Source organism: Lemur catta, chromosome 15, assembly GCF_020740605.2.
Source record: "Lemur catta isolate mLemCat1 chromosome 15, mLemCat1.pri, whole genome shotgun sequence".
Taxonomy (NCBI): Eukaryota; Metazoa; Chordata; class Mammalia; order Primates; family Lemuridae; genus Lemur; species Lemur catta.
The window spans coordinates 45083978-45111541 of NC_059142.1; the positions used below are offsets into that span (position 1 = coordinate 45083978).

The 27564-nt window shown below is 46.6% G+C and overlaps 2 protein-coding genes across 3 annotated transcripts in view; both read left to right on the plus strand.

Annotated features, from left to right (window-relative positions):
• LOC123621201 (leucine-rich repeat-containing protein 37A2-like) overlaps window positions 1-6487 on the plus strand; it is a 45636-nt gene extending 39149 nt beyond the window's left edge. Inside the window, exons 13-15 of the mRNA XM_045527035.1 lie at window positions 4712-4764; window positions 6110-6250; window positions 6357-6487. Coding sequence (XP_045382991.1) covers window positions 4712-4764; window positions 6110-6250; window positions 6357-6432 — 270 coding nt within the window. The 3' untranslated portion in view covers window positions 6433-6487. The remainder of the gene's footprint in view (window positions 1-4711; window positions 4765-6109; window positions 6251-6356) is intronic.
• A 6262-nt stretch (window positions 6488-12749) lies between these two features.
• Window positions 12750-27564, plus strand: part of LOC123620542 (leucine-rich repeat-containing protein 37B-like) — a 47232-nt gene continuing 32417 nt past the window's right edge. The window contains exons 1-5 of one of the 2 annotated variants that reach the window (XM_045525865.1): window positions 12750-12889; window positions 16412-16489; window positions 17135-17345; window positions 17418-18804; window positions 22065-22136. In XM_045525865.1, the coding sequence (XP_045381821.1) occupies window positions 17135-17345; window positions 17418-18804; window positions 22065-22136 (1670 nt within the window). In that variant the 5' untranslated portion in view covers window positions 12750-12889; window positions 16412-16489. Of the gene's footprint in view, window positions 12890-16411; window positions 16490-17134; window positions 18805-22064; window positions 22137-27564 lie in introns of both variants that reach the window. The other variant, XM_045525864.1, reaches the window with a different exon arrangement.

Below are 27564 nucleotides of genomic sequence, written 5' to 3' on the forward strand. Positions count from 1 at the left end.
CAAAACTATGTCAACAATTTGATGTACTCACCAATCACTCTCATTCTACCACTGATTTCTTTCTTTGTTGCTGAAATATATTATCTCCACCCTCACTGAGCTGTCATCACCCTGGGGAGAAAGGACACAGGCAAAGATAGAAGGGTCATCTTGTAGATTCATTAGATTCAGGTAGCATCTTCCTCCAGTGTGTAAGGCATTGTCTAAATAGGTCCAGTTAAAGCCCTGTGGCTAAACCCTGCATCCAGCTACTCTAAGGTGTGTCATATTTACAGTGGCTCCTTCCTGGAGCTTGCCTCCGTTTACCTTTTGTTCAATTTCATAATGGTCTATTACTTTTCACAGCAGGTAGGTTCTAGCATATTAAAAGACTGGTTTAATAAGGTGACAATCATGACTCTACCCTACCAATCCAAACTAATTTACCTTTTCTCCTGTCATGGCCGCCCTCCATTCCAGCCAAAGCAGCCCCACACCGTACCCCAGTCACACCATGCCCATCCCTGCTTTCATCTGCACCTCAACCCATCTACAATTCTCTTATTTCACTCTGCCCGTGGAAATCCTGTGAACCTGTCAAAAGCCAGCTCACGTTCATCTTTCTTCTTGATGCCTTCCCTGAATACTCCAGCCCTCCTGGTCCTAGTCCTTCTGTGAGATTTGTCACCATTTCTTAGAGGCCATGGTGAAGCATTTTCCCCTCCCCTCAGAACTTAAAAAGATGGCAAACAATTTTTTTAAAGACGGCTATCCGAGACAGAATCCCCTGGGTCAGCACATGCAGCAGAGCAGAGCCGCAAGGACCAGTGGCTCCCTGGTCCACGAGGCAGGAGCAGAACCTGGCGGAATGTACGGGTTGACTGGCTCTTGTCTGGATGCTCAGGATCAGAAGTGTTTCAGATATCAGATTTTTCAAATTTTGAAATATTTCCTTTATACTTACCAGCTGAGCATCCCTAATCTGAAAATCTGAAATCCAAAATGCTCCAGTGAGCATTTCCTGGGAGTGCCATGTTGGTGCTCAAAAATTTCAGACCTCGGAGTATTTTGGATTTCAGATTTTCAGATTAGGGATACTCAACCTGTATTAACTTATCTAAAGAAAAACATATCTATCTGCAGGAGGCTGGTCAGTAGTAAAAACTTAGAAAAGGTGAGGAAGAGACCAGCGTGGGCAGTGTCCATCCAGCCATCGCACAAGAGCACACTGGGCCTCAGGCGGCAGACGTGGGGTCAGGCCCACTGCTGAGACTGTGCCTAGGGTGAGATGGCCGCATCCTGGCAGGCACCTCAGCCCTTTCAATTAAACTCTGGATTCGGCTGATTCCTTTTGTTCTAATTCTGTTTTCCCTAAGTCACTCTCTGGTTGTACTTGAGCGTGCCGCGGAGGCCTCCCTCCACAGAGGTTTTGTCTAAGGAGCAGATGTATTTCTCATTGACAAGGCATGATCTGGCATTCTGATTGTTGGTCAGTCTTGTGATCTTGGTATGGTGACACTGCTCCAAGAGGAAGAAGTGAATTGAGGACAGAGTCTGATTTCGGAGCCCAGGAAGCAGAGACCAGCATGGGGTCAGTTTCTCAAGGCCTCAGGAAGACGGTCCCTGGCCATTACCCAGACAGTACCCTCTGCATCATCTCCAGGTGGCATGTGGCCTTTTGCTTTTTTTTTTTTTTTTTGAAATTCCTATAAACTCCTCTATTGCTTTTAGTTTCTATGTACAGTTTAACCTTATATTTGTATTTATATCTTTTCATTATTTCGTCTCCCCACTTAGATGATAAGTTTTTTGAGGATAAGGTAGCATGTGGTGTTTTACCTTTAGTAGACGAAGGCATTTCCAGGAAGAGGGATGTGGCATTATGTTAATTCCACAATGAGGAATAATGCAACCTAACATTTATTTGAATTAGCATATAGAGTCTGGCAACAGACAATCCATGTGTTCCTAAGGCTTTTGAAATGTCACCTTTTCATACTCCAAGCAGTGAAAGAAAATGAATAAATGGAAATGGAGCAGCTCTGCCTAGCTCTTTGGGTGACACGTAATGGCAGATCCCTATCTCTCACCTTAAGCATATATCAGTGTATGTAAAAAAAGAAAAGTATTAGAAAGAAAATAGAAGCAATATTTTTATAATGATGTGATGGAAAAGAGCTTTCTACGCCTGATAGCACAGGCAGAAACCTTTGGTGGATTTGACCGCCTTGTCTGTGAGACCACTGGCAAACTTAGCCCTGGGGGAGGCCAAGCATGGGCTGGAGAGTTTTCCGTATACTGTCTGGTTTAATCCTCACAACGCTCCTGTGAGGAAGAGACCATCATCCCTCTTGTACAGATGAAGGAGATCACCTTAAAGCCCCAGTAGCAAAGCCAAACACAGAGCCTAGATCCCGCTCACTGCAAAGCCTGCATTCTTCATTACTGTTCCGCCTCCTTAAAGACAAAAACACCGGGAAGCATTTGAAACATTGAAATACAATGAAAACCTTTGAAAGCATTGATATATTTAATATAAAAAGAGTGTTATAAATCAACAAGCCCAACAATCCAGTGGAAAAGGGAACAAAGGCTATGACGAGCAGGTGTGATTGTAGTCTGAGCCATCCCATCAGCGGCCCGCACCTCAGGGCTTACCTGGTGTGGGGGCTGGGAAAGAGGCCATCCCTGATATTTTCTTCTAGTACTTTCATGACATTGTATTGTTTAAATTTTTTAACACATATGGAATTTGTTTTATTATTTGTTTTTTAGTATGGTTGAGGTACAGGATCTTGTATTGTCTTACATGAATACCCAATTGTTTTAAAATAATTTTTGTTGAATGATTCATTCTTTCTTCACTGACCTAAAATACCATCTATATCTGAAATCTGTTCTCTTCCATTGATCTAGTTGTCTTTCTGTACCAGTACCAGTATCATACCACTTAATTCCAGTTGCTTTGTGACATATTTTGAGTTAAATATTTGGCAGATCAACCTCCTTCTCTTTGGTCTTATTTTTTTCATACATTTCATAGCTATTCTTGCATATTTTCTCTACCAGACATCAGCTAGCCAGTTTTTGTAAAAAACTATCATGGGATTGGAAGAGGATCACATTAAATTTGTAGACTAATTTGAGAATTGACATCTTTATATCATTCTAGGAACATGGTATCTCATGGCGTGTATTCATTTCTTCCTAATGTCCTTCGGAAGAGTTTTCATGTTTGCATCACGTAGACCTTACATCTCCTGTTAGGTAAAAGATCTTTGTATCTTTGTTCCTAAATACTTTATACATTTCTATTGTGTTTGTAAGTGGAATCTTTCTTCCATTTTCTAATTAGTTATTGGTGGTACACAGGAAAGCTATTGAGGTTTGTGTGCTGATCTCTTGATTTTGTATATAACCACCTTACTGAATTTTCATATACTTCCAATAAAAAGTTGATTCTCTTGGGCATTTTAGCTTGTCTATCATTTCATATGCAAATAGTGATACTTTTGTTTCTTCCTTTCCAATGCTTACAACCCATTTATTTTTCTTATTGCATTGATCATGACCTCCTCAACAATGATGAATAATAGCAATAATGACAGGCGTCCTACTCTTGTTCTTGACTTTAAAACAATGCTGTTGTTTAGGCATTGTGGTTTGTGATATCTAGGTTTGTGATAGATACTTTGATCAAGTTAAGGATGTTTCTTTTTTTTCCTAATTTTAAGAGTTTTTATCAGGAATTATTCATTATCTAAGATAGTCAATAAAATGTATTAAGTGCCAGCTGCATACAAGACCCCAAGCTAGGTACAGTTGGCCCTCTGCATTATTGGGTTCCACATCTGCAGACTCAACCAACCAGTGAATCCAAATATTTGAATGAATAAAATAAAATAAAAAATAGAGTGTAATAACATAGCATTTACATTGTATTAGATATTATAAGCAACCTAGAGGTGATTTAAAGTATATAGGATGATGTACATAGGTTATGTACACACACTATACCATTTTATATAGGGACTTGAGGGTCCTTGGATTTTGGTATTGGATGGGGGTGGGGGGGGATCTTGGAACCAGTACCCTGAAGATACCAAGGAAAGAGTCAAAGAATAATTAAACAAGATAGAATTCCTATCTTCAGGCCAGGCACAGTGGCGCTTCATGCCTGTAATCCTAGCACTCTGGAAGGGTGAGGCAGGAGGACTGCTTGAGGTCAGGAGTTCAAGACTAGCCTGAGCAAGTGCGAGACCCTATCTCTACTAAAAATAGAAAAATTAGCCAGGTGTCATGGCACGCACCTCTAGTCCGAGCAACTTTGAGAGGCTGAGGCAAGAGGATCACTGGAGCCTGGGAGTTTGAAGTTGCAGTGAGCTATGATCATGCCACTGTACTCTAGCCAGGGTGACAGAGCAAGATTCTGTCTCGAAAAACAAAAAGAATTCCTGTCTTCAAAGAAGTTATCTCTTAGCCTCACCTGTAGTCCCAGCTACTCAGGAGGCTGAGGCAGAAGGATCACTTGAGCCCAAGAGTTTGAGGTTACAGTAAGTTATGATCATGCCACTGTACTCTAGCCAGGGCAACAGAGTGAGACCCTTCCCTATTGAAAAATAAATAAAAAGTAGTTACCCCACTGGGTAGATAACACTTAAAAGTAATGACCAAAGATTCGGAGATATTGGCCATTATGATGGATAATCATGATTGTTTTCTTCCAAAACAGATTTATGTTCACAGGGGAGGAACACAGGGAGAACTGGAAGGATCCTCGAGGAGGTAAATATTGGTCTGCCAATTTTTAAATTAGAATTTTAGAACTAGAGGAGAACTTAGAACTCATCTATTTCAGTCCCCTCATTTTACAGTGAGGAAACTGCCAGAGGCAGGACGAATACTTACTTACCCTAGCGCTTTGCCTTGTTCCAGCAAAGTTAGCTCCCCAGGAAAGCTGAGTTGGATAGGACTGGCAAGGACGCACCTGCTGTCACCAGTGCTCCAAGGGAAGGTGGGGGAGTTGTGGTTGTGTCTGTCCCTGCTGGTGGTGGGCATCAGGCCAGGCTGGAGGCCTTTTCATAGGCTCTGGGGAAGAGATAGGGAAGGCCACATGATACGGGGGCAAGGGAGCTAGTCTCCTTCAAGGCTGATGGAAGGTAGAAGATATGAATCCTGCCTCTAGAGTGGCAGGATAACCTACCTTCTCATCCTACTGGTTTTTGGGACCCCACTCTCTATTCCTTTTATCTCAGTCTCATAGAATTTTAACTAGGAGAGACCTTAGGCAGTAGTTTGTCTCTTCCTTTTATAAGAAGGAAGTAGAGACACAGAAAGGGAAATTATCTTGCCCCGTGGTCACACTGCTAGTGAGTATCAGAAAGAGAATGGTCCCTTTCCAGCCGGGGGCTTCTCCATTGATTATACTCTACTTGGGCTGTGAGCTGCATTTTATATCACAAACAATACACATATGCTGTGTAGACATAAGTAATTTCTAAAACAACGCACTCTGATTTGTTTCCATTCTGTTCATATTCAAAAAGAATATTTTGTCCTTTAAACTGATTTCACAGCTCACTCCCCAGTGACAGCCTGCAGTATGAAAATCTGTAAGACAGATAACTTTGCTAGCTACACCCAGGCATTTGCTTGATGTGACTCAACTTACAGGATAAAGCTTCTAGGAAAATAGAAGCACTTTATCCCTCACTCCCCAGCAAATGTTGCATGTGGGACTAAGTTGGAAAGGGACTGATGTAACATGCTTCTGGATAGAGTAAAACACTTCTGCCCTGTATGGTTGTGTGGTTTGTTCACTGCACAAGAGCACGTGGCCAAGGGGGTAAGTGGGGCTGATAATCCTGCCTGCACTCCATGCCAAGCCATGCACAAAGGTCTCCGCAGTGACATTGTGGGGCCCTCTTGGACAGACATGGAGAGCTTCTGGAATCCAGCACACATGGAATTATTTTCAGGATCCAAGGTCTGTAGTGATGTTGCTCACTGTGATTATGGACCAAGGTATGCGTTTAGTCCTAATAAGACCGGAGATGTACATCGTGAGAGACCTAGAACATGGCAGGAATCACTAATTGTCTTGTGTGTGTGTGTGTGTGTTTCCCCCAAGGCGCTATTTCTGCGGATGGCGACCACTTTGGCTTAGGGATATGTACAGACCTCTCAATGCCACACGCCAGAAAAATATGGCAGAGAAGCTACACGACAAGGAGTCTTCTGATGAGGAGGAGATTTTCCACAAGGATGCAGGGTAAATGGCTGGGGACAATTTAGAATCGTATCTAAAATGAGGGATAATGAAAAGTTTAATTGCTCCTTTCAAGAGTGAAAGCCTTGGCATTGTCTTCCTATCCCAGGGAGCTCACGGAAGTTGTGGTGACCACACCGGTGGAGTCAGCTGAAGCACCGGAGGAGGAGGAGGAGGAAGCATAGTGCCCCAGCCTGCCTCAGGCAGCCTGTCAATAAATTCTCTAACATTGGCTTCTCAGCATCGCTTGTAAGAGACTTATTTTTCTCGTACTAAACTGTATCCATTGCCAATTCCACCCATATGGTAAGAAATTAAAATGTAACTAGTTAAATATTTATCTACACCTCACAAGAGCCACAGGAAAGAAAAACAGGACAGAGGCCCGAATCCCTGGTGCTGGCCAACACTCCCCCAAGGGCGGTGTGGGCAGAGGACTCCCAGGGGCTCCCCCGCCTCATTGCCCAGTCTGATCAGCCTCTGGGAACCTGAAAACATATCATCCTCAAATACAGTTGTTCTGGGGCTCTCTCCCCTGGTTCATCAAGAACCAGTCATTTATGACATACTTGACCTCCTGCCCACAGGGGGTCGTCCACCTTCTGGCCCCTCTCATAGGGTCAGTGGGGTTGCCAGAATGTTTGGATCACTGAGCCTCCCTGCACTGTGGGGCCGAGTCCTGTCTTTCTTCCCAGGTCCTCAATCTCCTGTGTGAATGTGTGTCTTGTCTTGGTAGGGTGTTCTCCACCCTTTAAAGCTGGAAAATTCACATTGGGTTATTGGTTTGTGTTTTCCTTTTAAAAATCCCAACCCTTGAATAGCTAGTGGGGAGGAGCTGGGGGGTAAGGTAAAGAAGAACGTGTGGGAGCAGTAATTTCCCAAGACAGCCCTCCTGCAGCCTTTCTCGCAGAAAACGCGTTCGTTGGAGGGGATGCTTCTCCACTCACAAGTTCTGCCCTGGTCACTCCTGACCCTCCCGCACCCCCAGCACCGCCCAGCACCAAATCCACCCACTTCCTGCCTCACCCAACGCAGATCCATGGCTGCCTTGTTCCAAGTGGTAACTCAAGTGCAACTCTGCAGAAGATGCAAGGGTTCCTCTGCTCCATCTTTAAAAAGTCATTAATAAATCACATTTAGCAAGTCGGTGAGTGTTAAGCACATTAGTGTGTAAAAGAAAACCTGAATGAACAAGAATTGACACTCTACCTAACTGAATGAATGCTGGCAGTTCAATAAGAGACGAAGAGCTGTGCACATCACGGAAGAACAGCACAGCAAGCCCCAGCGGCCCCAGCCGTTCGGCTGGGGAGCAGCCCCGCATGTATGCTGGTGAGGGGTCTGGCAAAGTGAACGGCCCTCAGTTCCCCACCTGGCCGATCCATTCACCAGTGCTGGGCAAGACACACACCTGTTGTCTTGATGCCTGCCCCAGTGACCTCCCAAAGTTCCTCACTAAGAATGAAAAACGAGTGTCTTTCTCTGTGTGTTGACTTCAGTGAGCCATCAAACATTTACTGAAGGCCAGGCGAGGTGGCTCACGCCTGTAATCCCAGCTCTTTGAGACACTGAGGCAGGAGGATCTCTTGAGCCCATGAGTTTGAGGTTGGAGTGAGCTATGATGATACCACTGCACTCTAGCCCATGTGACAGAGCGAGACCCTATCTCAGCAGAAAACACTGAGTTTAAAGCAGAAGACTGAATAGCAATAATCATAGGAAGCAGCAGTGGCAGCAAATTTACAATTTGCTTACTTGGTGCTAAGCCCTAGGCTGGACATTTTACAGCCTTATACCATTTAGCCCAACAATCCAAGGGACCATCATCATTTGACAGATAAAGAAATGGCTCCAAGAACGTAGGCCACACATCCAAGACTATGAGTTAGAGTTTGAACCCAGGACTGTTAGACTCCCAAGCCTCCTAACCATTAGGCTTCCCTGCTGTAGGGTATAGGGCAGGGGCCTGTAGGGTGTAGGGCAGGGGCCTGGCCCGGTGGGCTTGGGCCTGTTGGACCTGTGAGGATATCCGCCCCCCACGGAAGGTGCCCTAGGAGGCAGCAGGGGTGAGGCCCTGGTTGGAGGGGCCTCCCCCACCTGCGGGATTGTTAGCATTAGAGCTGGCCCCCTCCCCGTGACCGTGACCCTGACTGAGAAGCTGCTAATGCTTTCAGAGGAGTTGACTCTTATCCAACAGTGGAACGCTGAGGTGAACCTCAGTTCACCTGTTATTTTATGCAATAAACTGTTGCTAGTCAGTGGGGCCCTGGCCCTGAGAAGTGCTTTATATTGAAGAAATTGCTGCCGTGTTGTGTGATTTTTGAATGATTTTGCAGTAAGGACCTGGTCTTTCTACTCACTGGCCTGGCTTCTGAATCCTTGCACTGCTTGCGCTTGCAGGAGGCCACCAGCCACCCATTAGCATATGATAGGGCCCCTCACTCTCTTGTGAAGGGCCTGGGGGGGTCGGTGGCAAACACTTGCGGGCAGGGGGCTCGTGTGTCAGGAGTGGGCAGCGAGGGGAGAGTAAGTAAGCAACAGTGTCAGTGTGTATGGCACCTGCCACCTTTGCCACGCCCAGCAGTCAGGGTCCCCCGTTGAGTAGGATTTCAGGGACTTTGGGGAGGTTTACTCACAGACATTCATATGGAAGCTGATTCCACCACGACGGCTGCTTTTCCTGGGCCTCACATGTCCAAGCACAGACCCTTGACACCAAATCACGTGAAACCTCAGGGATACAGGAGAGAGAAGGGGCTTAGGAGGGGTGGGCTATTTGAGCAGGGCCCCGGATTCAGGCCTCATGGTTTTCGGGTTCAGCGTGGCCTATGCTTGGCTGTTGGCCTCCCTCAGAAGTTCCAGGAGACGCCCAGGGGTCCCTCCAGGGGAGGCCACCAGTGTCCATTGTAAGAACAGAAGGAAACAGACTAAGGGACAGGCAATCGGGTTGCAGGGAAATGGGACGTTAAAAGACAACATTCAGGTCCACAGTTTCCTGTCCTTGAAGAACCCTTTCAGCCCACCGGTGGAAGGGGGGACCCTCTGCCCATGTGGGAGCCCCAGCTTCCCCCAAGGGCCTTACCTCCTCGGGGCCAGTAGATGGCAGGTCCAGAGAGGAGAAAAGGAACTGGGGTTGAGGGCCAGGGCACCTGACGTGGTGCTGCCCCACTGTGGGCTCAGCCCCTCCACCCCCTGCAAGGTGCTTCTGAGGACACTTGTTTCCCCTTCTCCCCTTCTGCCTAAAGGGAGATGGGAGGTTTAGCCATCCCAACGCCAAAGAGCTCATCTCATGATAAAAGTAGCAATAGTAACTAATACATCGTGTGCACTTACCATGTGTTAGGCACTGTGCTTAGCGCATCTCATTTAATCTTCCCAACAATCCTACGAAGTAGGTGCTCCCACCCCCAGTCTGTAGGAAGCAAACCGAGACGCAGAAATCAGGCCATCCCGCCACCGCCCCGTCGCCGCCCGCGCCGCTCCTGGGCCCCGCAGCTCCAGAGCCTCTCGCCCAGGACTCGGGGTTCATGAGCGGGTTCGTGAGCGCGTCGGCGTCTACGGCCCCCGCCAAGCCCGGGGCCGTGCCAGCGCCCTGCGCGGCCCCGCGCAGCAACCTGGCGCCCGGCCTGCCCTCCCGCCCGTATATGCGGCCCTCGGCGCCCGCGCGGCCAGCGCAGTCCCTGGACGACCTGGCACGCGCCACCGCCGTGCCTCCTGCCGGCCTCCTCGGGAGCGCAGGGCGCTTCAAGGCCTGCAGCGTGGCGGGCTCCTGGCTGTGCCCGCGGCCCCTGGCGCGCAGCGACTCGGAAAATGTCTACGAGGCCATCCTGGACGTGCGCGGCCCGCAGCGGGAGGAGAGCCCCGAGCAGGTACGCAGCCGGGCGCGGGGAGGCGGGCGGGTGGCCGTGCCTGCACGGAGCCGGGGTGCGAGGGGACCTGCTCGGCTTAGCGTCCCGCTGGACGCCCGGCCCTGTGTCCACCGACTTCGGACGAGCTCACTTTCCCCGAACCCAAAACGAGAGTGGTACAGGCTCACAATCCTTTCCCTGCAGTTCCCAAGGGCCAAAGCTCCCCGGGAGCCCAAAGGTTTTTTGTAACTCACCCCGTGACAAAATTGCACATGAACCGATATGAGGATGTTGATGGTCTTTATTTATCCCACTTAGTGTGAATATTCATGTTTTGCTGCAGAAATGCAAATAAGCTCGATGGCAGGGTGCAGCCCAAGCCCTGCCGGGAGGTTATGTGACCTCTGGCAGGTGTGTGCTGTCCTAGTCTCTAAAATCCCAGGCGATCTGTATTCCGAAACGCACCTGGACGCGGGATACGGGCCTGTGGACCTGCACTGGCTCCACCTGCCTCGCCTTTCTCCCCGGAGCTTGGGGGTTCAGACTAGATGGATGTGAAAGTCCGGCGTCCCTTTCCCTTTTGGGCTGTTTCCAACATTTCAGTTTTTTTTTTTTTTTTGAAAAAACCAAAACCAAAAACCTCTAGATGAGTTAGTTTCAGAAAGAAGTCCAGTTATGGTAAGGGGGAGAATTCTTTCCTCTTCCGAGTTCAGTGGTGTTAATTTGGGAAATTGAAAATAGAGGACGTTTTAAAAACACTCTTACATCCTCAGAATCCTCGCGGCGGCCCTGACATCTGGAACTTTAGCAACTTTTCAGGGAGGGGCGGCCTGAGAGCAAAACAAGCTGCGCAGAAACCGCGGACCCTGCGCCAGGCGCGTGATCACCTACGGGCGCTTCACTTCCTCTCTCGGGGTCTCGGTTTGTTCTTCAGCCCAAAGGGAGGGGCAGAGGCTCGGATTGGACTCTGCTGGGTGCCCTGCCAGCTGCTCATGAGCCACCTACCTCCCCCAGGCCTAGTGTCCTCGGGTGTAAGCACTGTACCTAACGATCAGGGTTGCGGCGAGCCTTAAACGGCGCGAGCCGTGGAAGCGCTGGGCAGTGGCGGGCGGTCCCCTCAGACCGCCTGGGGCCCCCCTGGGTGCGCTTGCGTTCGGGTCTGCTCCGCCTTCGCGGGGGTTTCTTCGGGGGCAGCCCTCCCCCTGGTGGCCAGGGCGGAGAACAGCACCCGGCGGACGCGGACGCAGGCGGGTCCCTGTGCCCCGTGGCTCTGCCAGCGGGCAGGCAGCTCCTCTGGGGTGGGTGGCCGGATGCGAGCGCTCCTTTCCCCAGCGCCCCTTCGTTTCTGGGCAGGCTCCCGGTGGCGCCCTCCCAGGCACATTCTCTGTCCTGGCGACGGTGGGAGTGTGCTGTGCCCTGGAGGTGGGGGAGTGGCCTTGCCCTCGGACAGCATGCACAGAGAGTGTGTGCTGAGGAGGGGCGAGGAGGCGGCCCTTGACCATGAACCTCGGGCTCTGTAAGTCTGCCCGAGGGCCAGCCCGCAAGAGCCCAGACCAAGGAGGAAGGAGGTCCCCCAGGTCCTGGCGTCTCGGGTTGCTGAAGGCAGAGGCGCGAAGGTGACGATGAGAATGGCGTGTAGACGACCGGCCAGAGCGGGCATAGGGCCGAGGGTGGAGCCTTCCCCAAGTTTAACTGGATGGGCAAGAGCCAGGAGACCGGGAGGCTGAGGATGGGGAGGAGGGGGCTGCTGAGAGGGGATCCTGGGAGAAAAGATGAGGGAGGGCCCAGAACAGAGAGGCAAGGATGTGAGAAGGGAGGTCGCTGGCGAGGGTGAGGGGGGCCCTTCTGCAGGGCATCAGCTCAGGGCTCCGGGCAGGCTACACGGCAGGGCCAGGGCACCCCCAGAAGAGAGGAGCCTCTGCCATGTATGGCATTTTACAGCCTTGTCATTCACCGTTCACTCAAATAGCACATATTGAGCACCTGGTGTGTGCCGGTCACCCTGCTGGACACTGGCGACCCAAAGCGTCATAAGACACAGTCGCAAAGGAGCTAACAGTCCTGTGGGCTCTCACTCAAAGGCTTGCACCCAGGGTTAAGCTCCCAGCATCTCGGAAGGCAGGCATAGGTACCCCAATTTGCCCTGAGTACAAACAGAGGTTCAGACAGGTTTAGTGACTGGCCAAAGATCACACAGCCAGGAAGTGACTGTGTCCAGGTCAGTTCTGGGCCATTTCAGTCAGGTGGCCTTCAGGGTTAGCCACCCTGTTACCCTCAGCAAGAACAGTACAAGCCAAAGGCGAACAAGCGCTCACTTTTCTGCACACACCTGGGCGCCCAGCCCTGTCCTGGACATGAATTCCAAGCCCTGACCTTGCTATCTGCGGCTGAGGGTGCAGTGGCAGAATCTGCCATCTCAGGAGAGGGCGGGAGCAAAGGCTTCTGAGGAGGGAGAGGTGGGGGAGGGCAGGGGAGCTGCGTGGGCACCTCTCCCCCAAGGTGGCCGCTCAGGGAGCCGGGGAAGCCCGGCTAAAGCCTCCGAGGCCCCTCCCCCGAGGCCGCAGTCCTGATTTCTGGGTGCGGTCACCATCCCGCCCCGGAAGTGGGAGAGCCCCGTGGCTGTGGCCGGGACCCCGCCCCTGCTGGCGGACGTTGGCCGCTGGGAGGAGGAGTCACAGCCCAGCTGCCGCCGCTTCTTACATCAACAGCCCGGGCGGCGCCGCACCTGAGCGGGCGTCCTGCACGGGAAGGAGCCCGGGGCCCTCCTCTCCCTCCTCTCCCTCCTCCAGGAACCGTGAGTGACCCCTCGCCTGGGGAAGGGGGCTGCCGCGGTTTCCCGCTCCCTCCCCGCCCCCCAGACTCCCCACCGGGCCCTTCCCTATCCCGGTCCAAACCCCAACACCCCCCGGCGACCCCTCCTCTCTGGATCCCAGACCGGCTCCCACTTCCTGGCGCAAACTCCAAGGGAAGCCCGAGGTGGCTGTGACTGAGATACAGCAACTGGCCTCAGGACAGATCCACCTGTCCTCCCTCGGAGCCAGCCAGGGGCCTTTGGAGAGCGGGGCTGGTGACAGCAGGGGAGCTGCAGCCAAGCTGAGGGGACTCCAGGGAGCCCCTTGTCCCCCCCCTCCAACAGCTCCCCGCCCCCCAGCCAGGGCAGCCCTGGGGTTGCTGGCTGGTTTCCTCACAGCTGGCCTGACGTTCCCTCCCCGTGACTCACCTGCTGGGCCCGGGAGCCCGGCTGCCCAGCCTGTGACCTGGCTTGTGAGAGAGCAGGTTCTTGGGTCCCCCCCTAGCCCACGTAGCTCTGGCCACCCAGAGCTCTCCCCACCTACCCTTCCGTCCCCTGCAGGCCGTGAGGCGGCCCCATGGTCCTCTGGGGATCTCCCCGGAGCCCGGCCCCATTATTCACCTCTCAGCCCCTGGTTCCCTGCAGGCCCAGGCCTCCTGAGCTGGGCCCTTGACGAGCCCACCCGCCTCCTCACCTCCTTCCTGGGCCTCAGCAGTCGGCCTCCCTCTGCGCCTATTTTCTCTGCCCTTCCTAGAGCCCACAGTGTCCAGTGGTGGGAGGGGACGGGCATCAGTACCGACATGCCAGCTGCACGGGTGGTCAGTGCCAGGCCCTGGGGCATGGGAAGAACATGATACGGGTGGCGATGCGCTATGGGGCGGTTATGACATGACGTGGCGCGTCTGCGGGGTGCAGGCTCTTGCTGGAGAGGAAGCTCTAGGGATGCCTCCTGGAGGAGGAAGGTGTTGCCAGAGGCAAAATCTAAAGGTTTCTACAATTTCCTCCCACGAAGCCCTCTGGACCCGGTGCTTTTTCAGTGGCAGATTTTTTCTCGCTGATAATTGTGTCTACTCAATTGTCTACTGGTTCTCTAGTTAATTTTGGTTATTTTATATTTTACTAGGAAAGCATTTGTTTTCTCTAGATTTGTATACATTACATTTTTAAAATTTATTATTGATTGTGCCCAAGTAGATCATTTTTTCTAAGTTTTTCATAGACATATTGAAAAAATGTATACTTTCTATTTAAGGGATTGAAGGTCCCATAGGTGTCAAATCAAGTTTATTAAGTTTATTGATTATGTATAATTCAAACTTTCACTTCCTTTGTATCCGTTTTGGTTTTGGTCTCTTATTTTGATACAGTTTTATTAAACCTCTCTCTCAAATTTTCCCTATAAAGTTCTTCTGTTGTTTTTATTAGTTTTTGCTTTTCATATTTAACAATGGGACAATCGGGAGCATGCAGATTTGGCATGTTCTAGCTTTACAAATTGTGCCTTCCTGTCATTACATGTCATCTCTCTTTATCCTGTTTTAGTGCTTAGTCTTAAATTTTACCCTTCTATTTTTACTATGGCCACTCTTTATTTTACATTATATTACGTTAAAAATAAAGTCTTTTATTTTCAACCATTATCATTTTTTAAACTGTATGTCTGGTTAATTTCTTTCCATTTTATAGTAGAGATGGGGCCTTGCTGTTTCTCAGGCTGGTCTCAAACTCCTGACCTCCAGCGATCCTCCCGCCTCCACCTCCGCCTCCACCTCCGCCTCCCAGAGTGCTAGGATTACAGGCGTGAGCCACCGCGCTGGGTCTAAACTGCATTTCTTGTATACATCATATCACTGCATTTTAAAACCCGAGCTGACTCTTTTACTAGGAGAATTCGATCTGTTCGAGTTTCGTTTAATAACTGACAGGCTGTACTCGGTTTTACTATGCTGGCTTATTTTACACGTGTTGGTGTCCTTTGTCTTCCACGGTTACATTTGCCATTGCAATAATGGCTCCGCCTCCTCCCCTGGGGCTCCTGTCAAACACATAGTCAAACACACACTCTGTAGCCTGTGTCTGGATGGGGATCCTCTCCTCTGGACCCCACCGTACCTGTCAGTCTGTAGATTCAAGTCTTTTTTCAGCTCAGGAAAAAATCTATTTCTTGACTATTCTCTTTCACTTTTTCTTTCATTTGCACCTGAGCTCTCCTGCCTGGGTTCCTCCCAGCTCACTTCCTCTCTATGTACTTTTGCTCTGAGGCTTGATATTCCAGGCCACAGACTTGAATCTCAACAGTGACTGTCTTCTCCTTCAATTAGTACAATGATATATTTTAAGTTCAAAAAAAACCTACAGTATTTGGCACCAATACATGCTGTACAAGTTTGTAGCCTAGGAGCAATAGGCCATACCATATAGCCTGGGTGTGTGTTAGGATATACCATCTAGGTTTGTGTCAGTGCTCTCTATGATGTTTGCACAGCAACAGAATTGCCCAGTGATGCATTTTTCAAGCTCCTCCTCACGTGGCAAGCAATGTATAACTGTATATGAAATCCCTTAATCAGGGATTAAGTTGCTAAAGTAATACCTAAAATACTCATTATTTACTATGTATAGGATTTTTTTTTTAAGGAGCAAAAAATGTGTTTCGTGTTAGTGGGAACTTAATTTGGGGCTAGATGTTTGATTATTTAATGGGCCCCAGAGTTGTAAAGTGTTTTGTTTTGAAGAAGGGAGAGAAAGTGGTTGCATTCTGAAAAGGAATTTGAAGTTTTTTTCCATGTAAAATCATTATGTTAATGCTATTTAAATAAAACCAGTGAAGGTAACGTCAAACGTTAAGAATACCAGCTTCCTGTGAAATATGAAAGGAAGGAAGGAAGTCAGCACTGATTTGAGAAATACGATTGTAACAACAGGTCCATCCCTAAATGAGGCAAATCTTGGAATCACTGCCAACTTAAAACCATTACTATGCACCAAGCCATGTGCTGGACACTGGGACAAAAGATGAAGCACCTCAGTTTACATATTACAGGGTGTAGCAAACAATCAACAAGTCATAAGATAGATAGGAAGCATTGTGAGTTAAGTCAGTTGGTTTCTATTATACCGGTATTTCAAGAAAATTATTTAACCTGCTGACTTTAAGATCCTAAGTGTCTTCTCCGTGTGTCACACAGGATAGACCTCTGAAAAGTGGCATAGTTACTTCTGGGTTAATGGCTGTGTTTAGCCAAGGCAGGATGGGGGGAGTTTGCCCGTGCTGACATAAAGGGCTATTCACTCGGATTCACACATTCTCTCCTAGACTGAATTGCACAACTCCTAAAACCCATCCTACAGAAATTTTGGAGTCATCACTGATTCCGTGGCAGCCCCTATCTAATAGAGTGGTGAATATGAATTATCAAACGTGGAACAAAGGATACCGAAAGTTGAGGAAAAATGGTAACATTTTCGAGTAAATACCCGTAATGTGTGTTCTGCCTGCCACCCTAACTGGTGCTCATTTGGCAGGTCAGTTGCGTTTCTTGGAAGCAGTCCTGCCCGGGAGAGGAAGAATCTCTCTCAGATTTTAGCCTGGAGGAAGACAAGGTGAGGCTGCCCAGACTGGACTAACACTTCTGAATGTACGGAGAGGCGAGGCCCTGTGACTTCCTTGGGAAGCTCAGCCGTCCCTACCCCAATGGGCTGCTGGAGTTCTGGGGCCACCCGGGTCTGTGGCCCAAATGCTGCCTCGCTAAGGGGGTAGTGGTGTTCCTGTGGGGGACAGCTGTCCCTCTGCAGGGGAAGAGAGGCTTGGGCCCAGTGATTGTGGGGAAAAGCGCGCCCTGGTGGCACGCAGCCCATCTGGGCCTGAGCTAAATAAAGGCCGCTGCAGAAATACAGGTGTCACAGAGAAAGGGCGGGGCCCGCGCGCCTTTGCTACAGGGTCGCGCGGCGAGGCTGCCAGAAGTGTTCTGGCTCCCGCTCGCGCAGGAGCCTCCGCTCGTCATGTCCCTACTGAGCCTCTGGACCCTACGGGTCCTTCTCACGTGGGAATCGTTGTGGCTGCTGATCCAGGCAGCTCCGCTTCGGGGGTGGGCCCGGGACCCGGTCCCGCTGTCGTCTGAACCCCGAGGACCGACCGAGCCCTGGCCTTCCCGCTCCTCTGATCCCCCACCCGAATCGCCCCATGCACTTGCACCCTCGGCACACCCCGAGGGCTTTGCTTCCCTGGGGTCCTCTGCTTCTTCCCAGATGTCGGCCCCGCCTCAGGAGCTGCCTGACACTTTGGCTCCCTTCCTGGACACGCGTTCAGCTCAAGAGCTGCCTCCAGGGCCAGATGGGTTTGCTGTTCCACATCGGGATCCGAATGACAAGCTGACTGGACAACAAAGGCTCCCGGAGGTGGTTCCAGTGCCAGGCTCGGATCAGACTCAAGTCGTAGCTCTGCCTCCTCAACTCAGAGGTAAGATTCAAGCTGTAGGTCTAGATCAGGCTGCAGATCACCAAGCATCTGAAACACTTGTTCCACCTCTAGGTAGTCAGAGTTCAAGACCAGGAAGGTTTATTATTTCACCAAAGAACATGAAGAATGATCTAGGTCAGCATCGACGGCTTGCTAAGGTGGTTCCTGGAACTTCAGATCAATTTACATCAAAACCTCAGCAACAACCACAAACTCTACAGGATGATGCCTATCTAGATCCAAGTATGGGTACAGTTTATCCTACTGGTCCACCTCTGGAATTCCCAGAGAACTTCGTTGAGCCTCCAAGGCCCCCTGAACTTTCTCAATTCCACCCAGGGGATGAAACTCAAAATCCAGAGACCCCTGAGGAGATCCGATCTTCTTCACTCCAGCAAGAAGCCTCAGAACAATCCCCTGAGGAGGTAGAACCTTCTTTAACCCAGCAGGAGGTCCCAGCTCAGCAGCTACCTGATACTGGAGAGGTTGTAGCTCAGCCATTAACACGTGATGAAGTAGATGTTCCATCTACAAGTCAGACTGCAGCTCAGCACTCACTCTTCTCCAGAGTCACCGTTAAACCTGTGGATGTGGAGCTTACAGTAACTCCAGAGGCAGGTACCAACATTGAACCTGCTCCAACTCAGCAGCAGGCCCCAGCTCAGCCTCCAGAGCCGCCTAAGGAGGCTGCAGCTCAACCTCCTGTGAATTATGAAATGACAGTTCCAACACCAGGTCAGAGTCAAGCTCAGCATCCAATGTCGCCCACTGTCACAGTTAGTCCTTTGCACCTCCAGCTTACCATAATTCCAGTGTTCACTGCAGAGGATGAACATTCTATAGCTCCTTCTTCAAAGCATCCTGAGGTGACAATTCCACATCCAGACCAGATTCAGACTCAGCAGCCAAACTTGAATGAAGTCACAGTTAAACCTTTGGACCAGGAATTTACTGTAACTTCAGAACACACTGCAGAGGTTAACCCTTCTCCAACCTTGCAGGAGACCCCAACTCAGCCTCCAGAGCCGCCTAAGGAGGTTATAGCTCCTGCGTATTCTGCAATAACCGTTCCAACACCAAGTCAAGCTCAAGCTCAAGCTCAGCATCCAGCGTCACCCAGTGTCCCAGTTCAACATTCGGACCTGGAGTCTACTGAGAGTTCAGTATCCACCACGCAGGCTGAACATCCTGTCACTCTGGAGAAGCCTGTAGCTCCACCTCCAGACCAGGTTCAGACTCAGCCTCCAAACCTGCCTGAAGTTACAGTTCAACCTTCTGAGATGCATTTTACTGTAAATTACATCTCAGAACAGAATGCCCCCACATATGCCACCAACATATGTGAGCTCTGTACCTGCAAAGATGAGACAATGTCGTGTGTTGGTCTCAGCCCAAAGAAGAGGCTCCGCCAAGTGCCTGTGCAGGAGCCTAATGCCTATAATGGCACCTTCACCATCTTGTAAGCATCACCTTTCCTCCTTGGTTCTCTGCACCTGCCTCGTGTGGCCCCATTTTCCTTGAGACCTTCCTGGGCCTTCTTCATTGACTCACTTTCTCCCTTTACCTTTTACTTGTCAACTTTTCCTTATCCTCCTTCTCCTTCTTACTATTGTGCCCCTTCTCCAAACTTTTACCTGTGCTTACTCTTCCTTTTTCCTTAACCATTTTTATTTAGCTCCATCTTATCCTTGCTTAACCTCTGCCCCTGTGTTTGCTCCACTCTCTTCACGGTGGCGTGGCCCTCTCCCCGTCTCAGTGACGATACAACAAAGTGGTTAAGAGGGGTTCTGGAGCCAGCCTGCCTGGGTTTGAACCCAGGCCTGTCATTTATTAGCTTTGTGACCTTGCGCAAGTTATTCTGCTCTGTGACTCAATTTCCTCATCTTTAACATGGGGATTATGATGGTTACCATTTCATAGGATTGTTGTGAGATTTAGGTGTGTGAGGACATGTAAGGCATATATCAGTGCCTGGCATACCGACGAATGTTAGCCGCTATTATTATTATTCAGTTCCTTAGTTATGTCTCAAACTCATCTTTGTACCTGGCTTTCTATATGTGGCAGCCATTTTGTGCCCAACCCAGGGCAAAGTATGACATTGTCTGTAGAGCATGAAAATGACAGGTGGGAAGAAAGGGAATAGGCATAAAAAGGGAAGTGATTTATAATGAAGTACTACGAGAGATGCAGATCAGAGGCGCCATAATTCACCGGAATCTATAATCACTGAGGTGTGGAGGTCAGGGGAATGCTCCCTGCATAAGCTGAAACTTTCTGGGCCTTAAAGAGTGGCCATAATTTGTTAAGTAGAAAGAAACATAGGCAGTAAAGCCTAGGCAAAGACATGGCTGAGGCATGATGGGGATTTAGTAGACAGTCTGGCTGCAAAGAATTGGGTTAGGAAGCGATGAAAGACGTGACTATGAGAAACCTTGAATATCAGATGTGGGAGTTTGAAAGTTATGCGATGAGGTATGGAGAGCCATTGAAGGTTCTCAAGCAAGAGACAGCAATGATTAAGACAGGAGGATTATTTTAGAATCCACATGTAGAGTGCTGGAGAGGGGAAAGCTTAACTCGGGGGGACCAAATAGAAAGCTCTAGCAAACTCTAGCAGTAAAATGAGAAGGGGCTAAATCCGAGTGACTGTGACAGGAGTTGGACGAAAGTCCTGGCAACACGACCAACAGAACAGACAGGATTTAGGGACTGACTAGGGAGTCGGATGATGGTGTGTACAGGGAAGGGAGAAATCAAATGTGACTCCAAGCTTTCCGTCCTGGACAATGAAGAGAATGATGGTGGTGTGACAAGTGGAAGTGCAGCAGTCCAGGAAGAGAGTCAGTTTGAGGGAGGGAGTTTAGTTTGCATATTTTAAAATTTGTTAATGGTGAGTATTAAGCAACCAGAAGCTTCTGGTTGAATGGAAATGTGCACTAGGCAGATGAGCAGACCAGTGTCTGTTTGGCTGCTTTCTGCCCCCCACTGGCAAACTGAATGAGGAAACTGAACTGAACTGAAACTAGAAACTGAATAAGTAAAATTATTGCTGAGGACCGAGGACAGAGTTAAAGGTAAAGATTCAGAGTCACCCACAGAGTTGAAACTGAACATAAGGTACCTAACAGCTTTCTTTTCTTGCTTGCTTGCTTGCTCGCTTGCTTTCTTAGGAACTCAAATACTTTAATTTGCTACATTAAGGGAAAATTAAGTCATTCAACATATGCTCAAACTGGGGAAACAATGGCCAAATAGTGAATGCACAAAACTTAAACATATCAATATATATTAAGTATTTTCAAAAACTGGGAGAATATAGAAATTAAGGAAGCAGTTAAAAAATACAATATTTTATATATGTAAAAATAAGAATTATATATTATAAACATATACACAAACATAAAAATTAAATGAAAGGATAAGATATTCAAACGGTGCCAAGATACCAACCTGCTGATTACAAAGGACGAACTGTCCCTTGCGATGTAGTGACGTGGTAGTCGGCACCTTAACCAGTGAACATACCCCAATAGTGGAAAGGCCTGAAATTCTGATATCATATAATAAACAGACGATATCACTTATCTAGCATTCTTGACAAAAGTGTTTAATAAGCTAATCATCAGGAAATAATGCGTGCTTTTATTTTTTAAAATTATTTTATTTATAAGTTTAAAATAATTATTTATTTATCTTTTTTGAGGCAGGGACTCACCCTGTCACTCCGAGTAGAGTTGCAGTGGCGTCTTCATAGCTCACTGCAACCTCGAACTCTTGGGCTCAAGTGATCCTCTTGCCTCAGCCTTCCGAGTAGCTAGGACTGCAGGTGTGCACCACCATGCCTGGCTAATTTTTCCATTTTTAGTACAGACGGGATCTCATTTTTGCTCAAGCTGGTCTCGGGAACTCCTGAGCTCAAACAATCCTCCTACCTTGGCCTCCCAGAGTGCTAGGATTACAGGCCTGAGCCACCGTGCCCCACCTTTCTTTTAAACATATGTCATTTACGGATATATTCCCACTTAAAAAAAAAAAAAAGAAGCAGCATATATATGTAGGATAAAATGTGAAAATCCGCACTCCCATCCTCCCAGCGCCCCTGTCCCCTGCATCCTCCCACCCATAACTCTGTTAGCCATTTTGGTGTGTGTCCTTCCTTCCAATCTCTCTCCTTTGCATTTTTTATTTCCTAATGTGGTACTACTTCACTCTTTGCTCTGTGATTTGTGCTTTTTCCCTACGCAATCTGTCTAAGAGATCTTTCGACTCCAGCACATTAGTCCCTCTAATTTCTTATTGCCCTCATCCTTCCAATACCTGGAGAGGTTTCAACAGAGGGTATTAAGCACAGCTTTGCTGTTACCTGACATAGGCTTCTTTTCTTTATTCTTATTTCCTGATAATGTTAAACTTTTGCCCATCTTTTTTCTGTTGAATTATCATTTTCTTATTGGTTTGTAGAAGTAGCCAGTTTAGACACTTAAGTGATTTTGGAAAAAAATAGTTAAGCTGCTGAGGAGATGCGTCATCATCCGTGCCAGTGGTCCCACCTCCTTTCTAGATCAATTATGCAAACTGGGAAGCTGATAGCTCTGGAAATTAGAAAGCTGGGATTTTTTTCTGTATTTGAATATCCCCTACAAGGTTGCCATGGTTCTTTTATTCTATTCATTCTTTTCCTACCTATTCAAGGATATGAACTATGTTTCTTCACAGAAATTTCCATGGAAATGCTATTTCTCACATTGATGGGAATGTATGGAAATCATACCCTTGGACTGAGAAACTGTGAGTATATGCTCTTCAAATATGAGTACAAAAAATTAACTGCATTGTAAGATCCTTCTTGGTCCAGAATTTTGAGGTCAAGACTTCTGAGGAAAGGTATTCCCCCCTCCCTATCTCAAATGAACCTCTGTTGATGGTAATTCTATGATTATTTTAAAACTAAATTTGGTGGGCTCTCTTTAAAATACGAGGCAATTTAAATTTATTTTGTATTATACAAGTAATACACGATTATATATATTCTTAATGTATAAAAACGAAACAACAGGTATAATGAAAACCCTCATTGTACCCTGATCCCTGGTCCCTGAGGTAACCACTACTCTGAGCTTGGCGTATATCCTTCCAGAGCTTTTCCCAGGTATTTCCCTACATGCATATTTACATATAGCAAAACACATTTGTTGTGTGGTCTTTTTATCTTTTTTTTTTTTTTAACATAAATGGTAACATCTTGCACCTTGATTCTTTCACTTCACGGTATGTCTTAGATTTCTTTATTTTCTAGTGCTTAGAAGGTTGCCCCATTCATTTAAACTCCTGTATAATATTGCATAGTATGGATGTATCATGGTTTATTTAATAATTACCCTATTGCTGGATGTTTATATTTTCTGTCCAGTTTTCTTGTTACATACATTGCTGCTATAAAATCCTTGTACATGCTTCTTTATAAACATGAGCGAGTATTTCTGTAGAATAGACATACACAAATGGAATTGTTGGTGTGAAGACTATGTAGGCATGAAATTTTAATTGTTCTCAACAAAGTTCTGCCAGCTACAGTCAACAGAATATGACAGCATTCATTTTTCCCTTTGGTCACTGAGTATTCTCCAACTCTGCTGATATGATGTGTGAACAATAGGGGTCCCATCTGAATTTGGATTTTTCTCATTACTTGTGAATTTAAATATCTTTATATGTTTATTGAACATGTGTGTTTCTTCTCTGAGTTTTCTGTCCTTTGTCCATCTTTAATGTTGAATCATTTTATCATTTTCTTATTCATTTGTCGAAGGAATCAGTTTATGTACATAAATGATTTTGGAAAAAAAATACTTACATTCAAAGTAATTAACTGGCATTTCACAATAATTTATGTGTCATATCATCATTGATTTCTGAATTTGTATTTGTGAAAATAGAGATGTAATTTTACTTCACATTCAGGTGTGGCCCCCTGAATTCAATCTGTTCTTTTCATGGACCTCTGCCCTAAAGGGGAGATCCACAAATAGAAACTACATACATATGTTTGCATATATTCAGGAAAGTGCAGTTTTCTGGGGAAAGGATCCATAGCTTTTATGAGATTCTCAAAAGGTTTTATCTCATACAAGATTGAGTTACAAATGTAGGGGAGAAGAAAGACATTTCTCTTCCTGCAAAGCTGTACTTATCCTCACAAATAATAATAAATGGACGATTTGTTTTAAGTAAAAGTAGTAAATCTGAAAACTGATATCTGTCGCTTCATTCATTCATTCAACAAATATTTATGGAGCATCTACTATGTGCCAGGGATACCGGCCCAGGAACAAAACAAAGCAAATATCCCAGTTCTCAAGGGGCTTATAAATATACCAATAAATGTAGAAATATAATAGATATAATTTCAAGTCCTGATAAGTGATTAAAAGAGAGAGAAAGGAGGGAAAGGAGAGTCAATCAATTTCAGAATGGCCTACTGTTTGCATTATATGTATATTTAAACCCAAATAAACCTTGAGTTCTCTCAATTTCCTAAAAGTTACAAGACAGGGTGAAGGCTAATTGTCTATTATATAGAATCAAGAATTAATATTGTGAAGTTCAGGAGTTAAACATGGATGTATTGGCCGGGCGCGGTGGCTCATGCCTGTAATCCTAGCACTCTGGGAGGCCAAGGCAGGAGGACTGCTTGAGCTCAGGAGTTTGAGACCAGCCTGAGCAAGAGTGAGACCCTGTCTCTACTAAAAAGAGAAAAAAATGAACCAGGACTGGTGGCGCATGCCTGTAGTCTCAGCTCCTTTGGGAGGCTGAGGCAGGAGGATTGTCTGAGCCCAGGAGTTTGAAGTCGCTGTGAGCTAGGCTGACGCCATGCCACTCTAGCCTGGGCGACAGAATGAGACTCTGTCTCAAAAAAAAAAAAAAAAAAAAATACAAAACCTGGATGTCTTAAATTTTACTTTAGGCCTGGTTTGGATATTGTCATGGTTGAGAAAATTTTAGATCTGGAAATAACTGATTGATTCCCTATAGTTTTAAAATTTTTGTTTCAATCAAAATAAACATTTGGAGTTCGATAAATTAATGTATTTTATTCCAGTTGCTTATTTCAAGCTCTTTTTTTGGGTAATCTTTTGATGACTTACCCACTTCTCAGGGTAAACTTTCCTTCTAAGCTGAATTTATTGTTACTTCTTAAGATTTTACCGTCCTGTCCTGTCATTCAGACAACTTTGCAGAAAGAAGCTCCATTAATTTAAAATATTTTTAAAGTTAAAATTAATAAATATTTCATTTTTGTCTGGATTTTTTTCATTCGCTATCATTTCCTATATCTTTTTTGTATATTGCCCGTAGTATATCCATGCAGTTTTGTTATGTGATAGGGAGGTTGGGTTTTGTCAACGTTTTCTAGTTATGAAGAGGGTTACTATAAACCTTGCTGGACACATTGATTTGTTTTTCCTTTTTGGACATTTCCATGGAAACATGAAAGTATTAGCTAACCAAAGTGAGAAGTCAAATTGCCTGGTTCCCCCTTCACATGTATTCTGACCATCACTGTTCCTTCCAACACGATGGATTTCAGGTGCGGTCAGACAGAAGCTGATGCATTCTCAGGGTTCCAAGAGTTCTTTTTGGGAATTAAAGTTTTTGTGTTTTTATTTTAATGATAGCCTTTTTTTTTTTCTTTTTTGAGACAGGGTCTTACTCTGTCACCCAGGCTAGAGTGTAGTGGTCTCATCACAGCTCACTACAGCCTCAAACACCTGGGCTCAAGTGATCCTTCTGCACAGCCTCCCAAGTAGCTGGAACTATAGGCACATGCCACCACGCCTGCCTAATATTTCCATTTTTTTGTAGAGATGGGTCTTGCTCTTGCTCAGGCTGGTCTCGAACTCTTGGCCTCAAGCAATCCTCCCACCTCAGCCTCCCAAAGTGCTGGGATTACAGGCATGAGCCGCCAAGCCCGGCCTAATGATAATATTTTTAATATATATGTAAGTATATTGTGTATGATATGGACCACCTTATAACTGAGAACTGCCCTTAATTTCAGTGGCATGCATGCTTTCTAGGTAGTAGAATTTTATTGTCATAAACAATGAGATGAAATTAATATAAATATGTGACCAACAGATGCAGCGAGGGGAAGCAGAATGTTTTAAATGTCAAAGAATACAGAACTTGATGGAAATAGTTTCATAAGGCAACATAGCATGCTCTCAGTTCCTGAAAGCTCCCAAAGGATGGACAGCTATTGATACCATTTGCAAAGACATGGATTCTCCCAGGCAAAAGGAGCTTGCCTTGGACATCTTAGAGGATTTCTTCCATATTGGCTTGCTACCACTTCCTTTCCCCACTGTTTTGGAGAAATAGCTATGTGCCTGCTTGTTCATCAGGTTCTAGAAACAGTGCAGTACCCCTCCCCCAAGAGGTCCCTAGTCTTTACTATAAGAGTAGCTGAAGTGAAGGCTGTAACATTTCTTGGGCAGGCCCAGGTGTCAGGCTTGTCTGAGGATCATTCCTGTTCCACTGTCCTTTCTGCTATTCATATGCTGAGGTTTTTATTTTGTTTTGTTTTTTGTTAAGAGACAGGGTGTCACTCTATCCACTAGGCTATGCAGTGGCATGATCATAGCTCACTGCAGCCTCCAACTCCTGGGCTCAAGCTGTCCTCTTGGCTCAGCCTCCCAAGTAGCTGAAACTACAAGTGTGTGCCACCATGCCCAGCTAATTTTTAAAATTGTTTTGTAGAGACAGGGTCTCGAACTCCTGACCTCAAGCAGTCCTCCCACCTCGGCTTCCCAAAGTGCTGGGATTACAGGCATGAACCACCATGCCCAGCCCATATACTGAGTTTTCTATTAATAACCCCTTATATTTGTATAATCTTTAGTCGATTCCTTTTCGTGGATAAACTATCCGCTTACATCTGTCTGTGGATATTAATGCTGCTATTCTAAAGTCCTCTCGTGCTTTCTCTGTTAACTAATCTGTCGTTTTTGAGTTTGCTTTCTGTCCTTACTGGAGTTAGCTTTCTCTTGTTGTTTGGTCCCTCCTGAATGTAATTCATCTTTGTAGTTGAAATTCTGCTGCTTCTGTTTTCCAGCTGCAGGGGAGAGGTGAAATGATGTGCCGGGGCTTGTGTTACAGGTGGATTCCCCTGAGAATAAGGAAGGTGCGGGAGGCAGCTAGTAGGGGAATGTGTGCCCTTCCTCCAGGGTTCCAGGACCCTGCCCCCTTTTAAGGCCAATTGCTCCTGCCTGGAGGAAGACACCTTTGCTGCCTGGTCCAAGGAGGAAGTATATGGGGTTGACGTGTGCCTCTGGCTGCTCCTCCTGTAGTATCCCAACCAATAACCCTGCAGATAGCTCCAGCGCATTTCTCATGGGGGAGCATTTGTAAAGCTGCTTGCAAGTTTTGAGCTAAGGTTGTGAAATTTTTAATTATATCTATCCTATCATTTTTAGGGATTTGGTGGAGGTTGGAGGGGTAGAGACGTGGCATGTTCTCAATCTACCAACTTGAAATAGCACAATCTCTTAGGAAAACAATTTTGTACTCCTATTACATCCTAGAGAAACTCAGGCAAAAGTATTATCGGAATACATGTACAAGAATGTTCAAAGCAGCATTGTTTGTAATAACTCAAAACTAGAAAAATCTCAATATTCATCAACAGTAGAGGAATAAATAAATTGTGGTATAGTGATACAATGAAATACCCTAAGGCAGCATTATTCAATAGAAGCCTGGTGTGAGCCACATATGTAATCTTAAATTTTCTGGTAGTCACTCAAAAAATAAAAGTAGAAACAAACATTAATATATTTTATTTAACCCATATATCTAAAATATTATCATTCCAATATTATCATTGCATCCAGAGTATTATCATTTCAATATATAATTAGCCTAAAATTATTATTAGAGAGTTCACATTATTTTTTCCATGCTCTTTTGAAGTCTAAATTTGGTTGGTGAATTTTCACCAAAAATACTTAATCTATATTTAGATTTCATAAAATATGCAGTTTAGAAAGTAGCATCCTGGCCAGGCGTGGTGGCTCATGCCTGTAATCCTAGCACTCTGGGAGGCCGAGGCCGGAGGATCGCTCCAGGTCGGGAGTTCGAGACCAGCCTGAGCAAGAGTGAGACCCCGCCTCTACTAAAAATAGAAAGAAATTATCTGGACAACTAAAAATATATA